Here is an 18,175-nt window from a genome sequence, read left to right as displayed (position 1 = left end):
TCTCTCATCCAGCAACTTTACCAAGTCTTCCATTACTTGTTTGGTGATAGCTTCTTGCAAGAGTTTGTTTCTTCTCATATACGTTGCATCATCTTCCTCAGTTCCCATTGTTTCCTGTTACACACGAAAAACTGAAACAAGTAAGTAGTTCCACGGGCAATTTGATTTATGATTCGAGAATCAAATAAAGAAACAATCGGAAACAAACAAGAGCAACAAACAAATCTCAAGCAACGCGGCAAATCAATACCGTGATCAACAAGTAAGGAATTCAAATCGATTATATTGAAACAATCAACTCAGATTTATCAGAAAAGGATTCGAGATTCAACAGGTGACGATTTGAGATTAAACAAATCCTGATCTACGATTCTAGTAACAGATCGAATCACACAAACACAAGGAACTTTCGGATCAAGCAAACTAGTAACGTAATCGACAAGAATGTGAAAGGTTTTGTTCAAAACTTGATCAGAATTTTCAGATCTATCAATATTGAACCACGAAATAATAGATCTATCAATCCTATCAATGATAATAATCAGATCGAGTGAGAAACAACACGCAAAACCCAAATGATCAATGATATAAAACGATGAACACAGATCTTATGAAAACGCAAAAGAGAAATCGAAACTCCCCTTCCAGAGTGCTCTGATACCACTTAATGAACTCCTAGGATGCGTCTCTGGATGGATTTGGATAGTTCCTTGCATAAACGAATCAAAGACTCAAGTTTATCAAGGTAAGTGAATCGATTGGTGACACAAGAGGCTGCGGAAAGGCTCCTTGATACTCCTAGGCTATAGATCGGATATGACACACCAAACTAAGGCCCTTAACACTGGATATTACACACCAGCAGACTGGATATTACACACCAGACACTTCAACAACTCGCAAAGCAAGAGAGAAGACACCAAAAAGGTTTTAAACAAAAGATAACTTAGATTAGAATGAGGGTTTGTGATACACTTAAATAGAGAGATCCTTGTACATGCACAAGGTCTCGAAAACATAAGAAAACATAAAGGAAAAGGCTCCACACGGTTTCAAAGTAATAACATAACACTTAGAGTAAAACATAATATAAGATAGATGATGAAGTCGGTCCAAGATGCCTTAGGCCGAGTTGCATCCAAGATACATCAACTAGGAATGTGTAAGTGAACTTGATACCTCATTAAAAACCTTGATTAGAAAACCTAGTGGGACAAAACTAATCAAGGGAAAAAGAGTATACCAAGCCACTTGCCTAGATGATGATCAGCTTGATGGTAAGATCACATGAATGGTTATGAGTGTGTCTTGGTGGCTCAAGCTTCTACCAAGACAGTCTTCTTGCTCCTTAGAGATCTTCAGTATGTTTCCAACAGCTTCCTTGAGTCTCCTTGTCATTGCACGAGTTATAGGACCTGTGGGAATGGCTAGGACAGCTTCTTCTTCAACTAGTGTATCTTCAGTCTCTCCTTCTTCATCTTTATCAACTAGCTGGTCCATGATCATATCATAAACCAAGCTTAAACAAAGTTTTTCTAAAATCTAGCGCACATACTAATTTTTTTTCTAGCAGATTCGTAATGGCTGAGCATTGCATGGTCATCCCGGGGGCATGGGCCTCCGTCGGCTCTCTCTGGGAATTCGTAATCGATAAGAAGAATATGTCATGGATCGTACCTGTGCGGAGCAGCATGTCGTTGCGGGAACTACAAAATAATATGGCAAAGGAGTTCTTCACTTTCACGTGACCCAATTGAGTTATTGGCCACCTAACACAAAAGAGCTTGCACTGGACTAACGACACCACCGGCTATACTGACAAACGACGGAGGCGTTTCCTTCTTTTTCAGCACTTTTCAACGAACAGCAGCATGAATTTGTTCATTACTTTTGATACTTTCGTTTACACCACATATCTTGTACACATTAACATGTACACAAGCCATCTATTGTTTTGTACACATGTACACTAACAGTCCAACTACATGTACACTATCATCTCAACATCCAGGCTATGACTATTGTTAGCGTGTACACGGCTGGTCGCCATAACCCAATCATGCACCACAACCCAGTCATGTACACCACAACATGTACACCCTTATATAATGTAAACATTTTATACGTTGTACATGATATAACAGTGTACATGTCGTGGTGTACATGACTGAGTTATGGAGACCAGCCTGAATGCTGAGATGGCAGTGTACATGTACATAATGTTCTCGTGTACATGTGTACAAAATATGAGATGGCTTTGTGTACATTTAGTGTACATGTTAATATTTAATAAGTTATACATGATTTAAAGGGGTACATTAGACATTTCGTATACGTGTCTCGTGCACACCTTGTACTCATCTACACCACATGTAACAACTATAAAATGTACATTCAAACCATGCGTATACTGGTATGATGTACATACGACAACAAAAACAGGTTGTGCCCATACGACAATATATAATGTACATTATATTGTCATAATGCATTGTACATGTGTTCACTTACCACTCAGGCACACTTCCACACCCACAACCACAATATGTACAATATACATCCATGTTTAAAAATCCACATGTACACTCACCACTAGACGTGTTCTGCAAACATGTATTACCCCTTTCATGAACTCGTGTACATGGAAATGTGTGTACACAGAAACAACAACCGTTGTGTATTTGAAATTACATTGCCGCTCACCTTCCGCGTACATGTGCACACGTACGTTGTGTCTGGGAAATGATGACCATTTTGTACACCATCTAGTTACCCACCTTATACATATGTACAATAAAAACACAGATCACTTTAACAGACTTTGTTAGCATTCAGGCTATGCATATTCTTATCATGTACACTGCTGGTCGCCATAACCCAGTCATGTACACCACAACACGTACACCCTTATATCATGTAAACATTTTATACGTTGTACATGATGTAAGGGTGTACATGTTGTGGTGTACATGACTGGGTTATGGCGACCAGCCTGAATGCTGAGATGACAGTGTACATATCGTGCACGTGTACATGTGTATAAAATATGAGATAGCTTTGTGTACATTTAGTGTACATGTTGATGTGTACACATAATGTAAATATTAAAATACGTTGGACATAATTAAAGGGAGTACATCAGATATTTCGTATACGTTTATCGTACACACAATTCACTCATGTACACCACATATTAGTACACATAAAAATTTCACTACGGATACTCAAGATATCTCTTTTTTGTTCATCCAAGCTATGTCTATACTCGTATCAACTATAAAATGTACATTCAAACCATGCATATACTGGTATGATGTACATACGACAACAAAAACAGGTTGTGCCCATACGACAATATATAACGTACACTATATTGTCATAATGCATTGTACATGTGTTCACTAACCACGCAGGCACACTTCCACACCCAAAAACGGGCCACATCTCGTATTTTTTTGTAGTAACCAATTGCCTCGTCATCATGCTGTGTACGACCTTCCCATTGTAGAGTCTACAGACAGGTATCTCCCCCCCCCCCTCCCCCCCTTGGGTTAATACCATAATCCCAGTAATAAAAAAAGTACAAGCAACTGGACGGCGAATGCAGTATAAAGGAGACAGTGAAGAAGACGACCAAGGTTTTGTAACAATTGTTAGATCAACAGAAGAAGACCCGACAGAAAAAGCAACAGCTTTAATCGATTGGAAGCATCAGGGAGTTGAATTTTTGCCCGAGGAAGATGCGGTTTTGGTCTTGCTATTGTCGGTATCAATTCTAAGAAGCGTGACTCAGAAAAGAAGAGAAGACGTTGGTAAATTGCTGGTACGGAAAAGGATAACCGAAGCAACTGGTGAACGGGATTGGGGATCGGTTATCGTCGATGCTTCATCATCAAATGAATCTTCTTCTTCTAGTCCATATTTAGAGCCGTGGTATCGAAACTCTGGTAAGGTTATGGCGATGGAGGAGAAAGCACAAGTGGCAAGATATCCATATCCAGTAATGAGCTATTCTAATGTTGATGGTGGTGATAGTTTGTACAAACATGTAATATTCGGGTGACTTTAAAGAAAATTGCATGTTTTTATTTAGTCAGACGGATTGGTATAACCAAAACTTATACGATGCTTTTCCTAACTCTATCCCATTTGTCCATCTTGTTTTTACTTCAAAAAGAAAAAAAAATTAGACTGGAGATTGTCAAGAACCTTAGAAGTTGTTAAAGGGTTTCTTATTTTGATTCCTCGTCAAGGCAATGCTTTATATACAAAGATATATTTTACACAAACTATGTTAACCTACTGACGTTAATGATATACATCGACAAGGCCCAGGAATGTCTCCCGGAATGTTGACCCGTGAGATTGTGGTGTGTACTCTTTGAAGTATATTGAATGTCTGGCTCTTGGATGTACTTTTCATGGCTTAAGTGATACGATCATACCGGCACAAAGAATGAAGTTGGCAGCCAAGATCTATGAAGAGGTGGCAGAGGTTGATGCGGAAGGATGATTTACTGGCTGCTGTCAGATGGATTATGATAATTTAAATGTTGTAGAACGTGTAACTTGGATGATTTATTTCAGTACTTCTCGTATTATGTATAACTTGGATTATTTTATTTTAGTACTTGTAGTAGTAGTATGATTTACTGGTTGCGTTGATCGATTATAATTCGTTAGATATAGCAGCTTGATTATTTAAAAGATACACAAAGGCTAGATAATGTTGATAAAGCTTTACATAATATTGTTTCAAACTAAAACGTTTTCTTGATAATGATCGATCACAAAACGTATTATGGCGATCAGAAACTAATGATCAAAGCGTAAAAGTAAATAAAAAGTAATGTACCACCAAAGACCAAAGTGCAAAAGTAATGCAACACCAAAGAGTATACCACTGAATGTAGTACTAACCTAAATGAAATCTAATGACCAAAGCCTGAAACTAGATTGCAAAAACGTAGTCGTATTCTCTTAGCTTAAACCATGGTTCCAAATTGGTTTAAATTAATTTAAACTAAAAATAACAATAAACCAAATTTCAAAATTAATTAAAAACAAATTCAATCAATCTAAATCGGCATTTATTTGAATTTAGCCAGAAATTCTAATTGTGTTCCACTCTAGTAATTAAAATTTATTTAAAAAGTCTTCAGCCAAAGACAATAATTTCAAAAATCTGCCACCAAATGAATACAAAAGTCGATTGCAAATTTAAATCGGGTAAACATATCTATCATAAAAATTTATGTCTATTATCGATAAACATATATGTCTCAACACTCTGACTACTTCGGAAAAAACTGATGACTTCAACAAATCGGTTACTACATATGACATACTTAAATAGATAAATCTATTGACAATCTTAAATCGGCAACACAAATCTGTCATCTTAAAAACATCTGTCATAATAGAATAGTATGCCACCAAATACATGGCATATATAAAATTTACAACAGTTTAATTTAACATATTTATATTCTAATAGATTTGTTTTTCGTTAAATAAATCTGCAATTTTTCTAATAATTTTATATGGTACTTTGGTAATATTACTTTTTGATCATAATTATAGTCAAAGGTATTTTCGACCATAAAATATTTTTGGTAATTTTAAAAATTTAAGAGTTATTATAGTAATTTTTAAATTAATTTAAGTCATCCTAGTAAACTTCCCTAAACATAATAGAGAACTTACGACAAAGAAGACGAAAAATAAACATACCTGGAACGACTTTATTTTGTATACTAATAAAAAAATAGATGATAAATTTAGTTTGCTTCTGTTTTTTTCTTCAAACGGCTATTTTATTAATTAACTTTGAAGTGGTTTGGGGAACCAGACCAGTACATAACAATCACTGTAATACAATTCCTTATGAAATGATCTGATTTTCAACTTTGTAAACTCCGTGAATTTAGTTTGCCTAATGGACACTTACTAACAAGCTTAATTAGTTAGTTTACCATTAGGAGGTTTGCTTAGTTAAGAAAAACTACCATAGTAGAAAAAAATGCTCTATGATGTAACAACTAACAATAAACTATAAAAGTGTTTTTAGTATAATGTTCTCTTATATAAAACAAAGTATGACTAATGGTAATACCTAGAAAGCATAACTCACCAACTTTTATATTTAACTATAATATTGTTTTTATGTATGGTTGTCATCTGCATTTGGTGGTGTGTGCCTCGACATGATTCGTTTTAATTTTATATAAAATATAACAAAAACAATGGAAAAATATAATCGTTTCTCTTTTTCTTTTGTGCAACATTGTTTCTCATTTCTTTTGCTTTAATTAAATAAAAAAAACACTAATAATTGTTGGTCAGTCCCTCTTGGACTCTACTTTCACGTCTCTTTCTCTCTATACGCCATTCTCTTGCTCTTCATTCGACAAAAAACCTCCAATCCAATGTCTTGTCTTTGGAGTCGATCTTACTCTCTCTGATATATCTCTCTCTCCCCCTCTCTTGAAGCTTATGTCGTTAGGACGATCGGAGTTCGCTGACGGTGTGGCGGCACGGAGCCTAAGCGAGATTTCAGAGCTTGACGCCGTAAGAATCGGAACTGATATTGTATCGGCGGCGAGACGTCTCATCGTGCTCTTAAGATCCATAGGAGACTGTCAATGGCTTCATCACCCACCAGTCATTTCCGAAGCTATCAGACGGTAAAATACACCCTTTCCTTCTCTCCTGATATTTTTGATCTGACGGTCAAGATTCATTTCTTTATTCTTACTATTTATAGTATCTCTCAAGAAAACAAGTTTTGCTTCCGACCAGAATATACCCTGGTCCCCAGAAGTAGTGTTGAGATTGGTATTAACTGTTGTTGTTGTGTTGTTCTTGAAGGTACGATGAGCTGTGGATGCCGTTGATTTCTGATCTAACGGTTGGTTCGAAGCCTCCGATAATTCTACCTCCTCTTGATGTTGAATGGGTTTGGTTTTGTCATTCCTTGAATCCAGTAACCTCTCTTTCCTTTTTTTTTTACCATTCCAAAACCGAAGTTTCTATATTAAGAAACTTTTTTTTTTTGTTCCATCTTTCTCAGGTAAGGTACAGAGACTACTGTCAAAAGAGATTCTCAAAACTTATAGGAAAACCCGCGATTTACGATGAAGAGAACGAGGATTATGCGGTTTCACAGTGCGAAAGAATCTGGATTAGGAGATACCCAGATGAGAGTTTTGAAAACAGAGTTGAAGCCGACTCTCCTGAGATTGCTTCATCAGCTAATGAAGATATCAAAACTGAAGTAGAGAAACAGAGGTTTCTCTGGGAGAAGTTTTCAGCACCTTACATGTCTGAAACCGTTTACTTGATCGCTGCTAGGTTACGGTACAAAGGGTTCTTGCTGATTCTACACAAGTTCAAGGACGAGATTTCTCGTCTTGCTCCAGCTTCAGATATACTACTCATGTGGCTCACTCACCAGGTCCGTTTTGTATTCCCAGTTTCTTGGTTTCAAATCGTTCTGTTTTTGGTAAGTTGTAATGGAATGGTGAATTTACAGAGTTACCCGACGATATATACAGAAGATGTTGGTGAAATGTCGGAAGAGATGATGAGGAAAGTGGTTCGAAATGGAGAGGCAGTTGAGAAGAGTGAAGTGGAAACAACAAAGAAACTTTGGAATAGATATTTTAATCAACCATATGAAAAAGCAGGCGGCGAATTGACTGTAGTAGCGAACGAGTCTCCTCGAAGAAACAACACAATGTTTTATTGGCCTGTTTCTGATATAGATGTTAACACCGCGTATAAGTCCATCCGACCAAGATTTGTCCTAGAAGTAAGTTAATGGGGCGTACCTCCTAAGTAAGAGATTCTGTAATACAAAATTATTCTTTTTTTTTTTTTGCAGTTATGTATATTTATAAGGCTGAAGCCAAAGGCAGAGCAGAATGAGTCGAGTTTTCTTCGTCTGAGAGTTGCTAGATGTCATCGGAAGCTTCAACTTGATAAGAAACTAACTGATCTTTCCCGCGATGGTTCGTGGCAAAAGGGGTGGCATATATACTGCGAGTTTGGAACACAAGGAGTAGTTTTGGAATCTCATTGTGACCGTAGTCGTCGTGGGGTTTGCTTGAGAAAGAGAAAACCGGAAGAGATGATAGCGTTTCTGTGGAATGATCTGCTAAGAGCGCATTCTCTAGCGTCGGGTAGGTTTCTAGGGAAGCAAGTGAGTGTGTTCGCTTCGGTTACTCCTCCGGTTCAAGCGCCGTATTTGCTGAGATTTGTACCGGATAGAGTTACGGATGATTCAGGTGCTATGATATCTGATTCAACTCAAAGAACAAACAACTTCAGGCCTCAAGAAGGAAGATGGCTTACTCGAACCGTTCTTGATCATGCTGGGCGTGAATGTTTTGTCATCCGTATCCGGTAATAAACTATGGTTGTTCTGCTCTTTTTGTTTCTAATTAATAATAATGTTTTGGTTTAGAGTCGGGAAGGGAGTGTTTAAACGCGGAGGTGAAGTTCCATCCCCGGTGAAATCAGAGGAGAGGATAACAGAGATACGAGTAGGTTCCTGGTCGTATGTCGAGGGTTCTATCGGGAAAGCTCCAGGTACGTTCGGTAACATGTCATAGAAAGGAGAAGCTCTGTGTGAAACAATCGCAGCCCTATTGGTTATTGTGTGTTTATTGGTCTAGTACAGTGAAGGTGGTAGGAACCGTGACGCCTAAAGAACCGGTTGAGGATTGGGATGCCGCCTGGGAGTTTTCATCTGGAGACGAATTGTTTATCCGGTGGGACTCGTCAGGGTCTATATCAGAACTCGGTTTACGTTCAAGTAAACCTGGTTCGCTGGTATGAATTTCAAGATTCTTTTTTTTTTTCGCTGTTTTAAAACTGGTTATGACATATATATGGTGGTGGGTTTTTTTTACAGGTTAGGCTACTAACTGGACGGCGAATGCAGTATAAAGGAGACAGTGAAGAAGACGACCAAGGTTTTGTAACAATTGTTAGATCAACAGAAGAAGACCCGACAGAAAAAGCAACAGCTTTAATCGATTGGAAGCATCAGGCAGTTGAATTTTTGCCCGAGGAAGATGCGGTTTTGGTCTTGCTATTGTCGGTATCAATTCTAAGAAGCGTGACTCAGAAAAGAAGAGAAGACGTTGGTAAATTGCTGGTACGGAAAAGGATAACCGAAGCAACTGGTGAACGGGATTGGGGATCGGTTATCGTCGATGCTTCATCATCAAATGTATCTTCTTCTCCTAGTCCATATTTAGAGCCGTGGTATCGAAACTCTGGTAAGGTTATGGCGATGGAGGAGAAAGCACAAGTGGCAAGATATCCATATCCAGTAATGAGCTATTCTAATGTTGATGGTGGTGATAGTTTGTACAAACATGTAATATTCGGGTGACTTTAAAGAAAATTGCATGTTTTTATTTAGTCAGACGGATTGGTATAACCAAAACTTATACGATGCTTTTCCTAACTCTATCCCATTTGTCCATCTTGTTTTTACTTCAAAAAGAAAAAAATAATTAGACGGGAGATTGTCAAGAACCTTAGAAGTTGTAAAAGGGTTTCTTATTTTGATTCCTCGTCAAGGCAATGCCTTATATACAAAGATATATTTTACACAAATTATATTAACCTAATGACGTTAATGATATACATCGACAAGGTCCATAGGGCCCTCAATATCCCCTCTCAAGGTGGAGTGTGTAGATTAAACACACCTAACTTGAACTGAAAAACTTCAAACTTTCTGCGTCCAAGAGCTTTCGTCAATATATCAGCCAATTATGTCTTTGTCGAAACATGTTTAGTAGCAATAATCCCACGAAGTATCTCGTCACGGATAAAGTGACAATCCATACCAACATGCTTTGTTTGTTTGTGGCCAACCGGGTTCTTTGCAAGATTTATGGCTGAAAGACTGTCAGAGTGCAGAGTGATTGGTCCGTTGATCTTAATGCCCAAGCTCGGAAGAAGTTCGCGAAGCCAAAGTAACTCGCTCACTGTGTCAGCCATTGCGTGGTATTCAGCCTCCGCAGATGACATCGAAACGACATCTTGCTTCTGCGTTTTCCATGAGATTGGAGAATCACCTAGTTGAATAAACCATCCTGTCAATGAACGGCGTGAGAGAGGACATCCTCCCCAATCTGAATCACACCAAGCAGAGACTGTGAGCTCTGTACTTGCTTTGAGAAGGATCCCTTGTCCTGGACTGTTCTTGAGATATCAAACTACTCTGAGAACTGCATCCCAATGAGGAGCTTTCGGATTGTTCATGAACTGAGATAACACATGAATAACGTAGCTTAGTTCTGCTCTTGTTGTGGCAAGATAGATTAACCTACCCACTAAGCGACGATAGCGGAACTGATCAGTCATTGGTTCCCCCTCATCACGTACAAGTTTGTGATTTTGCTCGAGAGGAAACGAAACCGGCTTGGATCCCATAAGACATGTTTCAGCAATGATATCCAGAGAATATTTTCTCTTATAGAGTGATACCACTCAAATTATCCTAAGGAGTGTTACTCTCATCAAAAGAGATTCAGATGTAGTACTTAGGGATTGAATCCACAAGGAGCTAGGGAACAATTAAATCTAGTGTTTATTAATTCTAAGAGTTGTAAATGCTTAAATGAAATAGCAATAGTAACAAGCGAAGTAAATAGTAAATGTAACTTGGTTGGAAATGATATTAGACGCAGGGCCACTATTCAGGTGTTGGAGATTATAATATCTATAGATACCTATTTGTTGCATGCATGATATGTTAGAGCTCAACCGCTTAACTCAGTGATCAGTTGTCGCATGTTTCACTGGTTAACAAACTAAATCTCGTGTCTCAACGGTTAGTATGTTGACAACGAAAGAGTGTCGATCGATGGTCCTATAGGGACGTCGACCGATACACCTTTACCTACGTCGACCGATAGTCAGTTGAGGACATCGATCGACGGGTTCTAGCCAGGCCTATGCGCGAGTATGATATGCCCTATTAAGATACTAAATTGGCGGTTAGCCCCCTTTAGCAGTCCTAATATGATAGATAGATGTCAGGATGAGATAACAAGGGTGCTTGAGTATGCAATCCTATGATCATGTTCTAGTTAGCAAGGCTAAAACAAGCAATGAATACAAATCTATCACGAATATCACAACAAGGCAGATCTATAGTTTGGGGCTAATCCCACAAACCTATCTGAACCTTGGATCTAATAAATGAACTACTCAGACATAGAAAAGCAATTCATGACAATGAAGAAATGAGAATTCATAGTATAGATGAAAAGAAATGAAAACAAGGAGTTCCAATCACAAGTGATCTTCTCTCCAAAACTCTCTCTCTCTCTCAAAGTAAAACTGTAACAAAAAGCTCTTCCTGCCGTCAAAACACTTAGGCAGTATATAATCAACTAGGTTAAAAACTCGTCAGGGCATTTTCGTAATTTAGCTTGGACTTGGGCTTCAAGTCTGCTGGATCCAAAATGTCGCATGTCCAATGTCTCGACATCGATCGATAGTACTTGTGTACATCGATCGATATTTTAATCTTCATTTGTCGAGGCATCTCATGGTGTCGATCGACAGTACTGGATGTGCATCGATTGATTGTTCTTCCTCTCGTCGACCTCTACATGGTCAGCTCGGATGAAATGTCTTTTAAGCTCCAAAATGCTCCAAAGTCATAGCTTTACTCCGAAATGCACCTGAACCTGAAAACATACCTAGAAGAGTAGAAAACATAGATATATATATATAGTAAAACACCTATATACCATGGATGAAAACGGGTCAAATCCAAGGTATATCAACTCCCCCAGACTTACCCTTTTGCTTGTCTTCAAGCAAAACATACAGAAAGTCTCTCTGAAAGAGGTTTGAAAATATTAGGGAGTACATATTTTAAAGCATAGAAATATTTTCCTCAACAATTTTGCAACCACATCTAAAAAGTCCTAATCACAGAAGCACACTATGAAATATCCTAGCTTAATGGTGGTAGCCACAAAGTCTGCTTCCATTGCAGGATCAGTGACCAAGATTTGATAGGCTTCCATGAATCAAAACTTAATGGTGGTAGCCACGAAGCTCTGTTCACTTCTTTTTGACATATATCTAAGAATTCTTTGTGAAAGCGAGCCTTGAAGATTGCCGCCTCCAAGTCTCGTTTCAAACTCTTTTATTGGAGTCTTTATGAATCAAGCCTTAATGGTTTTAGCCACCAAGTCATGTTCAGACTCATCCTAAGTAAGCAATTGATCTTAAATTTTTTTTTTATAATGGATAGAACTGAAATATAAATCACTAACTAATCTAGGATCGAAATTTAGAGAGAGAAAATGTGATAAATAATCTACACAAGGCGTTACCTTTCAGACCTGTCTAAAGAATCCGATTCCATGTATACCAAGCCCCAAGACAAGCGGTTATGTCAGGTTTAGTGTTGGAAATAAGCTTTGGTTACTTCATACGGTCAAGGCAAGTGTGTAGTTGATAGGTTGATCTGCTTTAGCATCTATAGTGCTATCTGCAATCAGTAAATCTAAAATGGTACTAAAGATTGGTTAGATATTCAAGTTTAAATCAATATAAGATCATAGTCCCATTTTTAATAGCTAAGCATAATTTATTAAAATTCCTTTTATATAAGAATAAAATAAATTATATCAGTAAATCTCCCCCCAGACTTAAATTACACTGTCTCAGTGTAACTCAGTCGGAGTTATGATGGAATAATTCATAAGTACGAAATGTAACAAGTAAGGAAGATACATCTGACCGGATTAGATATCGATGTGAAAATGTTGCATCGATCGTCGTGTGTTTGTCTATATCGAGCGATGTCGACGTCTCGTCAGCGGTCGATATTCAGGTTCTCCTACTTGGGTCTCCTAAATCTGAAAGAAATAAAATGAAAGTAAATAAATGCTAGCTAATAAAACCAAAATAAAATACCTAATAGTGGGTTGCCTCCCACTCAGCGCTTGGTTATAGTCATTTAGCTTGACTGTGGTAGTGATTGGCTATTTGGTGGATAAACAGCTGCTTATTGGAAAACAAGCATCCACGTCATCTCTGCACATTCTGGACCAAGATGAAATGAAACTTCTTGTGACCTCATCATTTCTTGTCCATTTGTCATCCATCTTCTTAAGTACATTGGAGATGTTCTGTAGCCTATCTTGAACGTTGTCAATGCTGATCTGGTGCCAGCCTATGTTGTCATAGGCGTATGCTGAAAGTTCTGTCAGTTCCTCGTGCATTGACTCTATCGTTTTGTGTATCAGCTGCTCGCCGGCTGGTGTAGACTCAGCGTCGATCAATGTGATTAAGTGTTCGTCGGTCGATCTCGGCGACTTACCATCGAGCGATTTTGCTCGCTTCATGTCGATCGATGCTGATATCTGGTGTTGAGCTGCGAGTTGCGAGTTGCCTCTTAATGGCTTTGACTTCTTTCTGTAGCCATTCTGCGTGGCTGTCTAGTCCACCGATTCTGTTGTCGAATAGAAAGTAGATGTCATCGCAGTGTTTGTAAAGTCGTTCCTCCATGGTGTCTATAGCAGTGTATATCTTGGATGTGATCTTGTCAACCTCTGTTGCTGTGTAGGGAAGTAACTCCACATGATTCTTGCCATCGATCCATGGCCCTTGTAGCCTGTCGATCGAAAATGATTTTGCCTGCAAAAAATTTTGATTAGTAATTGTATCAATATCCCTTTGGGCATGAAGTATTTGACTAGACAATTTGTTTAAATATAGCATGACTGGTGATACGAAGCAGTCATGCATGTCCTCGTAAGTCTGCAGCCTATCATCCATGGCTGAGATCTTAGCGTTGAGCGATGTGATGGTACACACGTCGATCAATGTGTCTGGTTGTTGGTCCTTCTTGCGAATGGTGTCTAGATCTTGCTGTAGTAGCTCGATTTTAGTGCTCAGCCAGTCCACGTTGTTGTTGAGAGGGTAGTACACGTCGTTTATCCTCGTGTTGATGTATGAGACTTCCCATTCATCCTTGTGTTCTGCTGAACATTGAGGTTCTGCAGGAATCTGGGCTGTCGGAAGACTGACGTCGATCGATGGTGCATGTGGTGCATCGATCGATGCTGAGGTCGTGGCTTCCTTCTCAAGTTGTTGTCGTAAACTCTCAATTTCTGTCCTCATTTCTACCATACTTCTGAAAAGCTCATTGTAGCCTCTATCCAAAGGTTCATGTGTATCTTCTACCAATGATTTGAGCTCCTCTCCCAGTTTTTCCTGAGCTCCACAAATTCCAGTCACCATCTCGTTGATTTCATCTTTGGTGTAGAGTTCTGGTGCCAATCTTGTGAGTGTGAAGGAAGTGGCTTGTTCTGGAAGACAGATGTGGCTCTCTTCAAAAAGAGATGCTCTTTCCAGTAATTTTCTGATGTCGTCCTTTGTGACAGGTATCATCTCACCAGCTACGCCTCGTGCGTGTCCACACTCATCTCTGTAGATTCCATACTCGTCCATTCGTTTCCAAGTGAACTTTCTGGCTCCGTACATGTCAAAAGCGCGGTATCCAAATTCATAACGTCTGTCGATCGATGTCGGGTCATCCTTACCGGTCGACGTTGGTGTTATCCTGTCGATCGATGTCTGATTTGTCCCGTCGATCGATGCTTGGCCTTTTGGTTGGCATGATAGATCTGGATTGATTTCTGTTGCGGCGACTCCTACGTGTTTGTTTGGATCGGTTTGAATGACGTCTGGAGTGCCACGTTGTTGTGAGAATAGGTTGTCAGGTCCATTGGCCACTTGAAGGATATCTGCTATGTCCTCTCTGGACACTTGTAAGATCCTTCCATCTATTGCACGTGCGTTGCCATCTGTGTTCCTGAAAATACCAAATTCATCAGGTGTTAGAAAACCGTAATCAATGTTTGCATTATCATTCAATTTAGAAATAGAAAGATTAGGTTTAAGAGTAGTATCGATCGATGTTGATACAAATGCATCGATCGAGGGCAGAATAATTTCTGCAGAACTTGTGTTCTTGAGATGATTGCTCTTCATGGATTTTCCTGTTGATGTAGATGGAAGAGTGTTCATCTTTTCTGCTTGTGTGTCTGCTCTGGTGTGTGGAGGTGGTTTCAGGGGTGCAAAACGTTTTAAATAGGTATGTATAAACCTAGTTGGAGAGGAAATATTCTCCTGCTCCTGGATTTTCGCTGCGGCGCGAATATCGATCGATGTTCCTGTATGGATGTCGATCGATGTGAGCGGTTGTTTTGCTGGACGAGGGTGGGTATCGAACGATGTGGAGTGCACTTCGTCGAACGATGTTGGAAACGTGTTTGTGAACTTATGTGTTTCAAATCTTTCATCCTGCAAAGACATTTCTATTGCACGTTCCTTCCAATAATCCTCATCATATTCCTCTGTATATTCCTCGTTAGGTGAAGTAATTACAGTGTCAACTGCAAAACTTTCATGGAAACCATTGTCTGCCCAACTGCCTATGGAATAATCATCACGTCCTCTCTTGCTTGGAGGTTGGAAGGCAAAGTGTGGGTAACAATGATTAGGTAGAGCGAAATGGTCAACCGGCTGATCAACGTCGAGCGACTTGTTGTTGCGGTCATCGGTCATCGTTGACTCATTGGAATCGATCGATGGAAAGGTGTGGGTGTCGATTGATTCCGAGTACTCTGTTTCGTACTCTGATTCGTACTCTGCTCCACAATGGCATGCGCCAATCAAGCCAAGTTCTTTCCCGTAATCCACAGAATTAATAATTTTTCTCTTAGGTCGGATAGGGTCGTAGTGGATGTTGGGGTCTATCAGCGTCAGACACAATTTTTTTTGTTCATGTCACATACAGCTCCTACTGTAGCTATGAAAGATCTTCCAAGCAGAAGTGAAGAGTTCCAGTTAAGTTTTATGTCCATGACATGAAAATCTACCGGGATAAGGACATTACCAATATGTACCTCCAGATCTCTTATGATACCTCCTGATCGTTTTTCTAAAAGATCCACGAAGGTGAAAGATTCTGTTGAAGGTTCGATGGTCAAACCAAGATGGTCTGCCATGATCCTAGGGAGGATACTAACTGATGCTCCTATGTCACACATTGAATGGGGAAATTCAACACCCTTGACTACGCATGGTATTGCAAACTTCCCAGGATCACTCTTTTTCGACAATGTGATCCTGTGTCTCAAATCTCTCTGACTTGATGAAACATTCTCCTAATGTCTTCCTCAGTTACCTTTGTTTCTCTGAATAACATCCACAACCTGTGTGTGAAGTAAGCTTCATCAACAGGTTTTTCGATTGGGATTCTGAGGATTATTTTAGTGAAACCATCCATCTCCTTATCGTTAGCTTCCCTCTTAAGGTTCTTATAAATTTTTCTCCTTTCTTTTCCTTAACCTTCTCCCTTCAGTTTCCTGATCTTCTTGAACTGGTTCTGGTGAACTATTTAAAGGGTTGGGTTTTGGTTCGGGTGGGCTAGCTAATGGTTTAGGTGGTAGTTTTAGTGCGTTGATATAGTCATTATCGATTGATGGTAACCGCACTCGGTATGTCAGAGGTGCATGTTGATCGATGGGAGGTGTGTTGTGACGATCGACGTTGGATTCACTCTGTCGATCAATGGTTGGGTCAACCGATCGATCAATTTTATCATAGAAAGGGGAGGGTGGGTGAGGATGCTTAGCTGCGAATTCCTAATGAGTTAGAATTCGAACTGCATTGCATTCAGTCGATTTAGCGGACGACGTCGATCGATGACTGGAGTAATCCGTCCATCGATCTTCGTCATGGTCTGTCGATCGATGCGAGTTCATCGACATCGGTCGACACCATTGGGATGCGCCGAGACTCATGGAGCTTTCGATTTCAAAGTCTCCCTCCTCAAGCTTTTCATGTCTCACCACTTGCCAGAAATCATCATCTATGATGGCATTTACGTGGTGTTTTCCTTTGTCAGCTCCTGCCTCTCTAGCGAAAGCTTCTTGCCTCTTTATAGTTTAGCCAGTCTGAATCACTTGCGTTTCAAGTTTTCTCACCTGAGTCCCTAAAATCTCGATTTTGGTATTCAGATTGTTGTAGGCGGAGCCTATTTTACCGTTGAAATCCACGGTGATTTGTTGTTGTTCCAACAATACTCGATCAAGCATTTCTTCGATCTTGCTTTCCTGAGTCTGGAGTGGTGGATTCTGGTAGTAGGAGTTCGAGTAGCTTTTGCTGTTGTTGAAGGATTTTTGAAATTGTGAACTCTGGTTACTTCTTTGACCATTTCCAAAGAAGTTCATGTTTCCGTCCTGGTTTCCAAATTTCTGGAATCCGGTACCTCCGATGTAGTTCACATTTTCTTCTCCTTTCGTATCTGCTACTTCTCCTTCGGCTAAACAGACTTGCTTCCTAAGAAGCTCGTGCACCACATTTAACTTAGCTCTTACTTCGTCCATTTGTTCCTTCCCGATAGAGGCTACAGACTTCTTCCGTTAAGAGTCAGTGTTTTTGGTGCTGCTGCTGTAAGTCTCACAGCTTCCGAGTAGTGAAGTTTCCTTTACTCGCCGTATCAAGAGCCATTTGATACTGTAAGGCGACACCTCGGTAGAAAGTGCTTAGCAGCTGCACTTCGTTAAATCCGTGGTGTGGACAGTCTCGCTGGAAGAACCTACATCTAATCCACGCATCTTTGAAGGACTCTCCAGCCTCCTGCGAGAATGTGAAAATTTTGTTTCGAAGTTCTTCAGCGCGCGCCTCATCGAAGAAGTTTCATAAGAAAGCATTCTTGATGTCGGCCCAGGATGTTAAGGATCATGTGGATAGCTGCCTAAGCTAGTGCATCGCTTCTCCATTCAGCGTGTATCTGAAGAGCTTGCACAGTAGGTAATCTTCGAGGACTCCTTCCATCCGAATAGCAGCGATTAAATCCTCGAACCGTTCTAGATGGTCCATAGGATGCTCGTGCGGTAACCCAGAGTAGGGTATCTGCGACACGAGAGTGTAGTATTGAGGCTTCAGCTCAAAATTCTGCTTCTGGATCTATGGAAGTCGAATAGCTGATCTGTTGGAATAGTACTCATCTGGGCGATTGTAGTCGGCCAGTGGTTTCGATCGAGCGTCCTCGTCTACAGGTTGAGCAGCTCCTGTAGCATCAGCATCAAGGATTACAGTCCCCTGAGCGTCT

General features: G+C 39.7%; 1 protein-coding gene across 2 annotated transcripts; it reads left to right on the top strand.

Moving 5' to 3' along the window:
• Nucleotides 1–6,330: 6,330 nt before the first annotated feature.
• LOC106433974 (glycine-rich domain-containing protein 1) lies at nt 6,331–9,483 on the top strand. Of its 2 annotated transcripts, XM_013874816.3 has the most exons (8): nt 6,335–6,686; nt 6,871–6,985; nt 7,073–7,456; nt 7,535–7,813; nt 7,886–8,406; nt 8,468–8,592; nt 8,684–8,835; nt 8,918–9,483. In XM_013874816.3, exons 1-8 carry the CDS (start codon nt 6,496–6,498, stop codon nt 9,401–9,403), a joined length of 2,253 nt encoding a protein of 750 aa, XP_013730270.2. In that variant the 5' UTR covers nt 6,335–6,495; the 3' UTR covers nt 9,404–9,483. The 2 variants fall into 2 exon arrangements, with proteins under 2 accessions (XP_022567898.1, XP_013730270.2); XM_022712177.2 differs by lacking the exon at nt 8,918–9,483 and having other exon boundaries at nt 6,331–6,686; nt 8,679–8,818.
• The last annotated feature ends 8,692 nt before the right edge of the window (nt 9,484–18,175 follow it).

Source organism: Brassica napus, chromosome A1 (assembly GCF_020379485.1).
Source record: "Brassica napus cultivar Da-Ae chromosome A1, Da-Ae, whole genome shotgun sequence".
NCBI lineage: Eukaryota > Viridiplantae > Streptophyta > Magnoliopsida > Brassicales > Brassicaceae > Brassica > Brassica napus.
This window is presented reverse-complemented; position numbering and strand designations above follow the sequence as displayed.

Bases quoted from the DNA above. Each gene is read 5' to 3' on its own strand.
- LOC106433974 (XM_013874816.3), top strand. From the start codon at position 6,496: ATGTCGTTAGGACGATCGGAGTTCGCTGACGGTGTGGCGGCACGGAGC. The intron at 6,687-6,870 runs GTAAAATACACC...TTGTTCTTGAAG, and splicing joins ATTTCCGAAGCTATCAGACG to GTACGATGAGCTGTGGATGC. The intron at 8,407-8,467 runs GTAATAAACTAT...GTTTTGGTTTAG, and splicing joins TGTTTTGTCATCCGTATCCG to AGTCGGGAAGGGAGTGTTTA.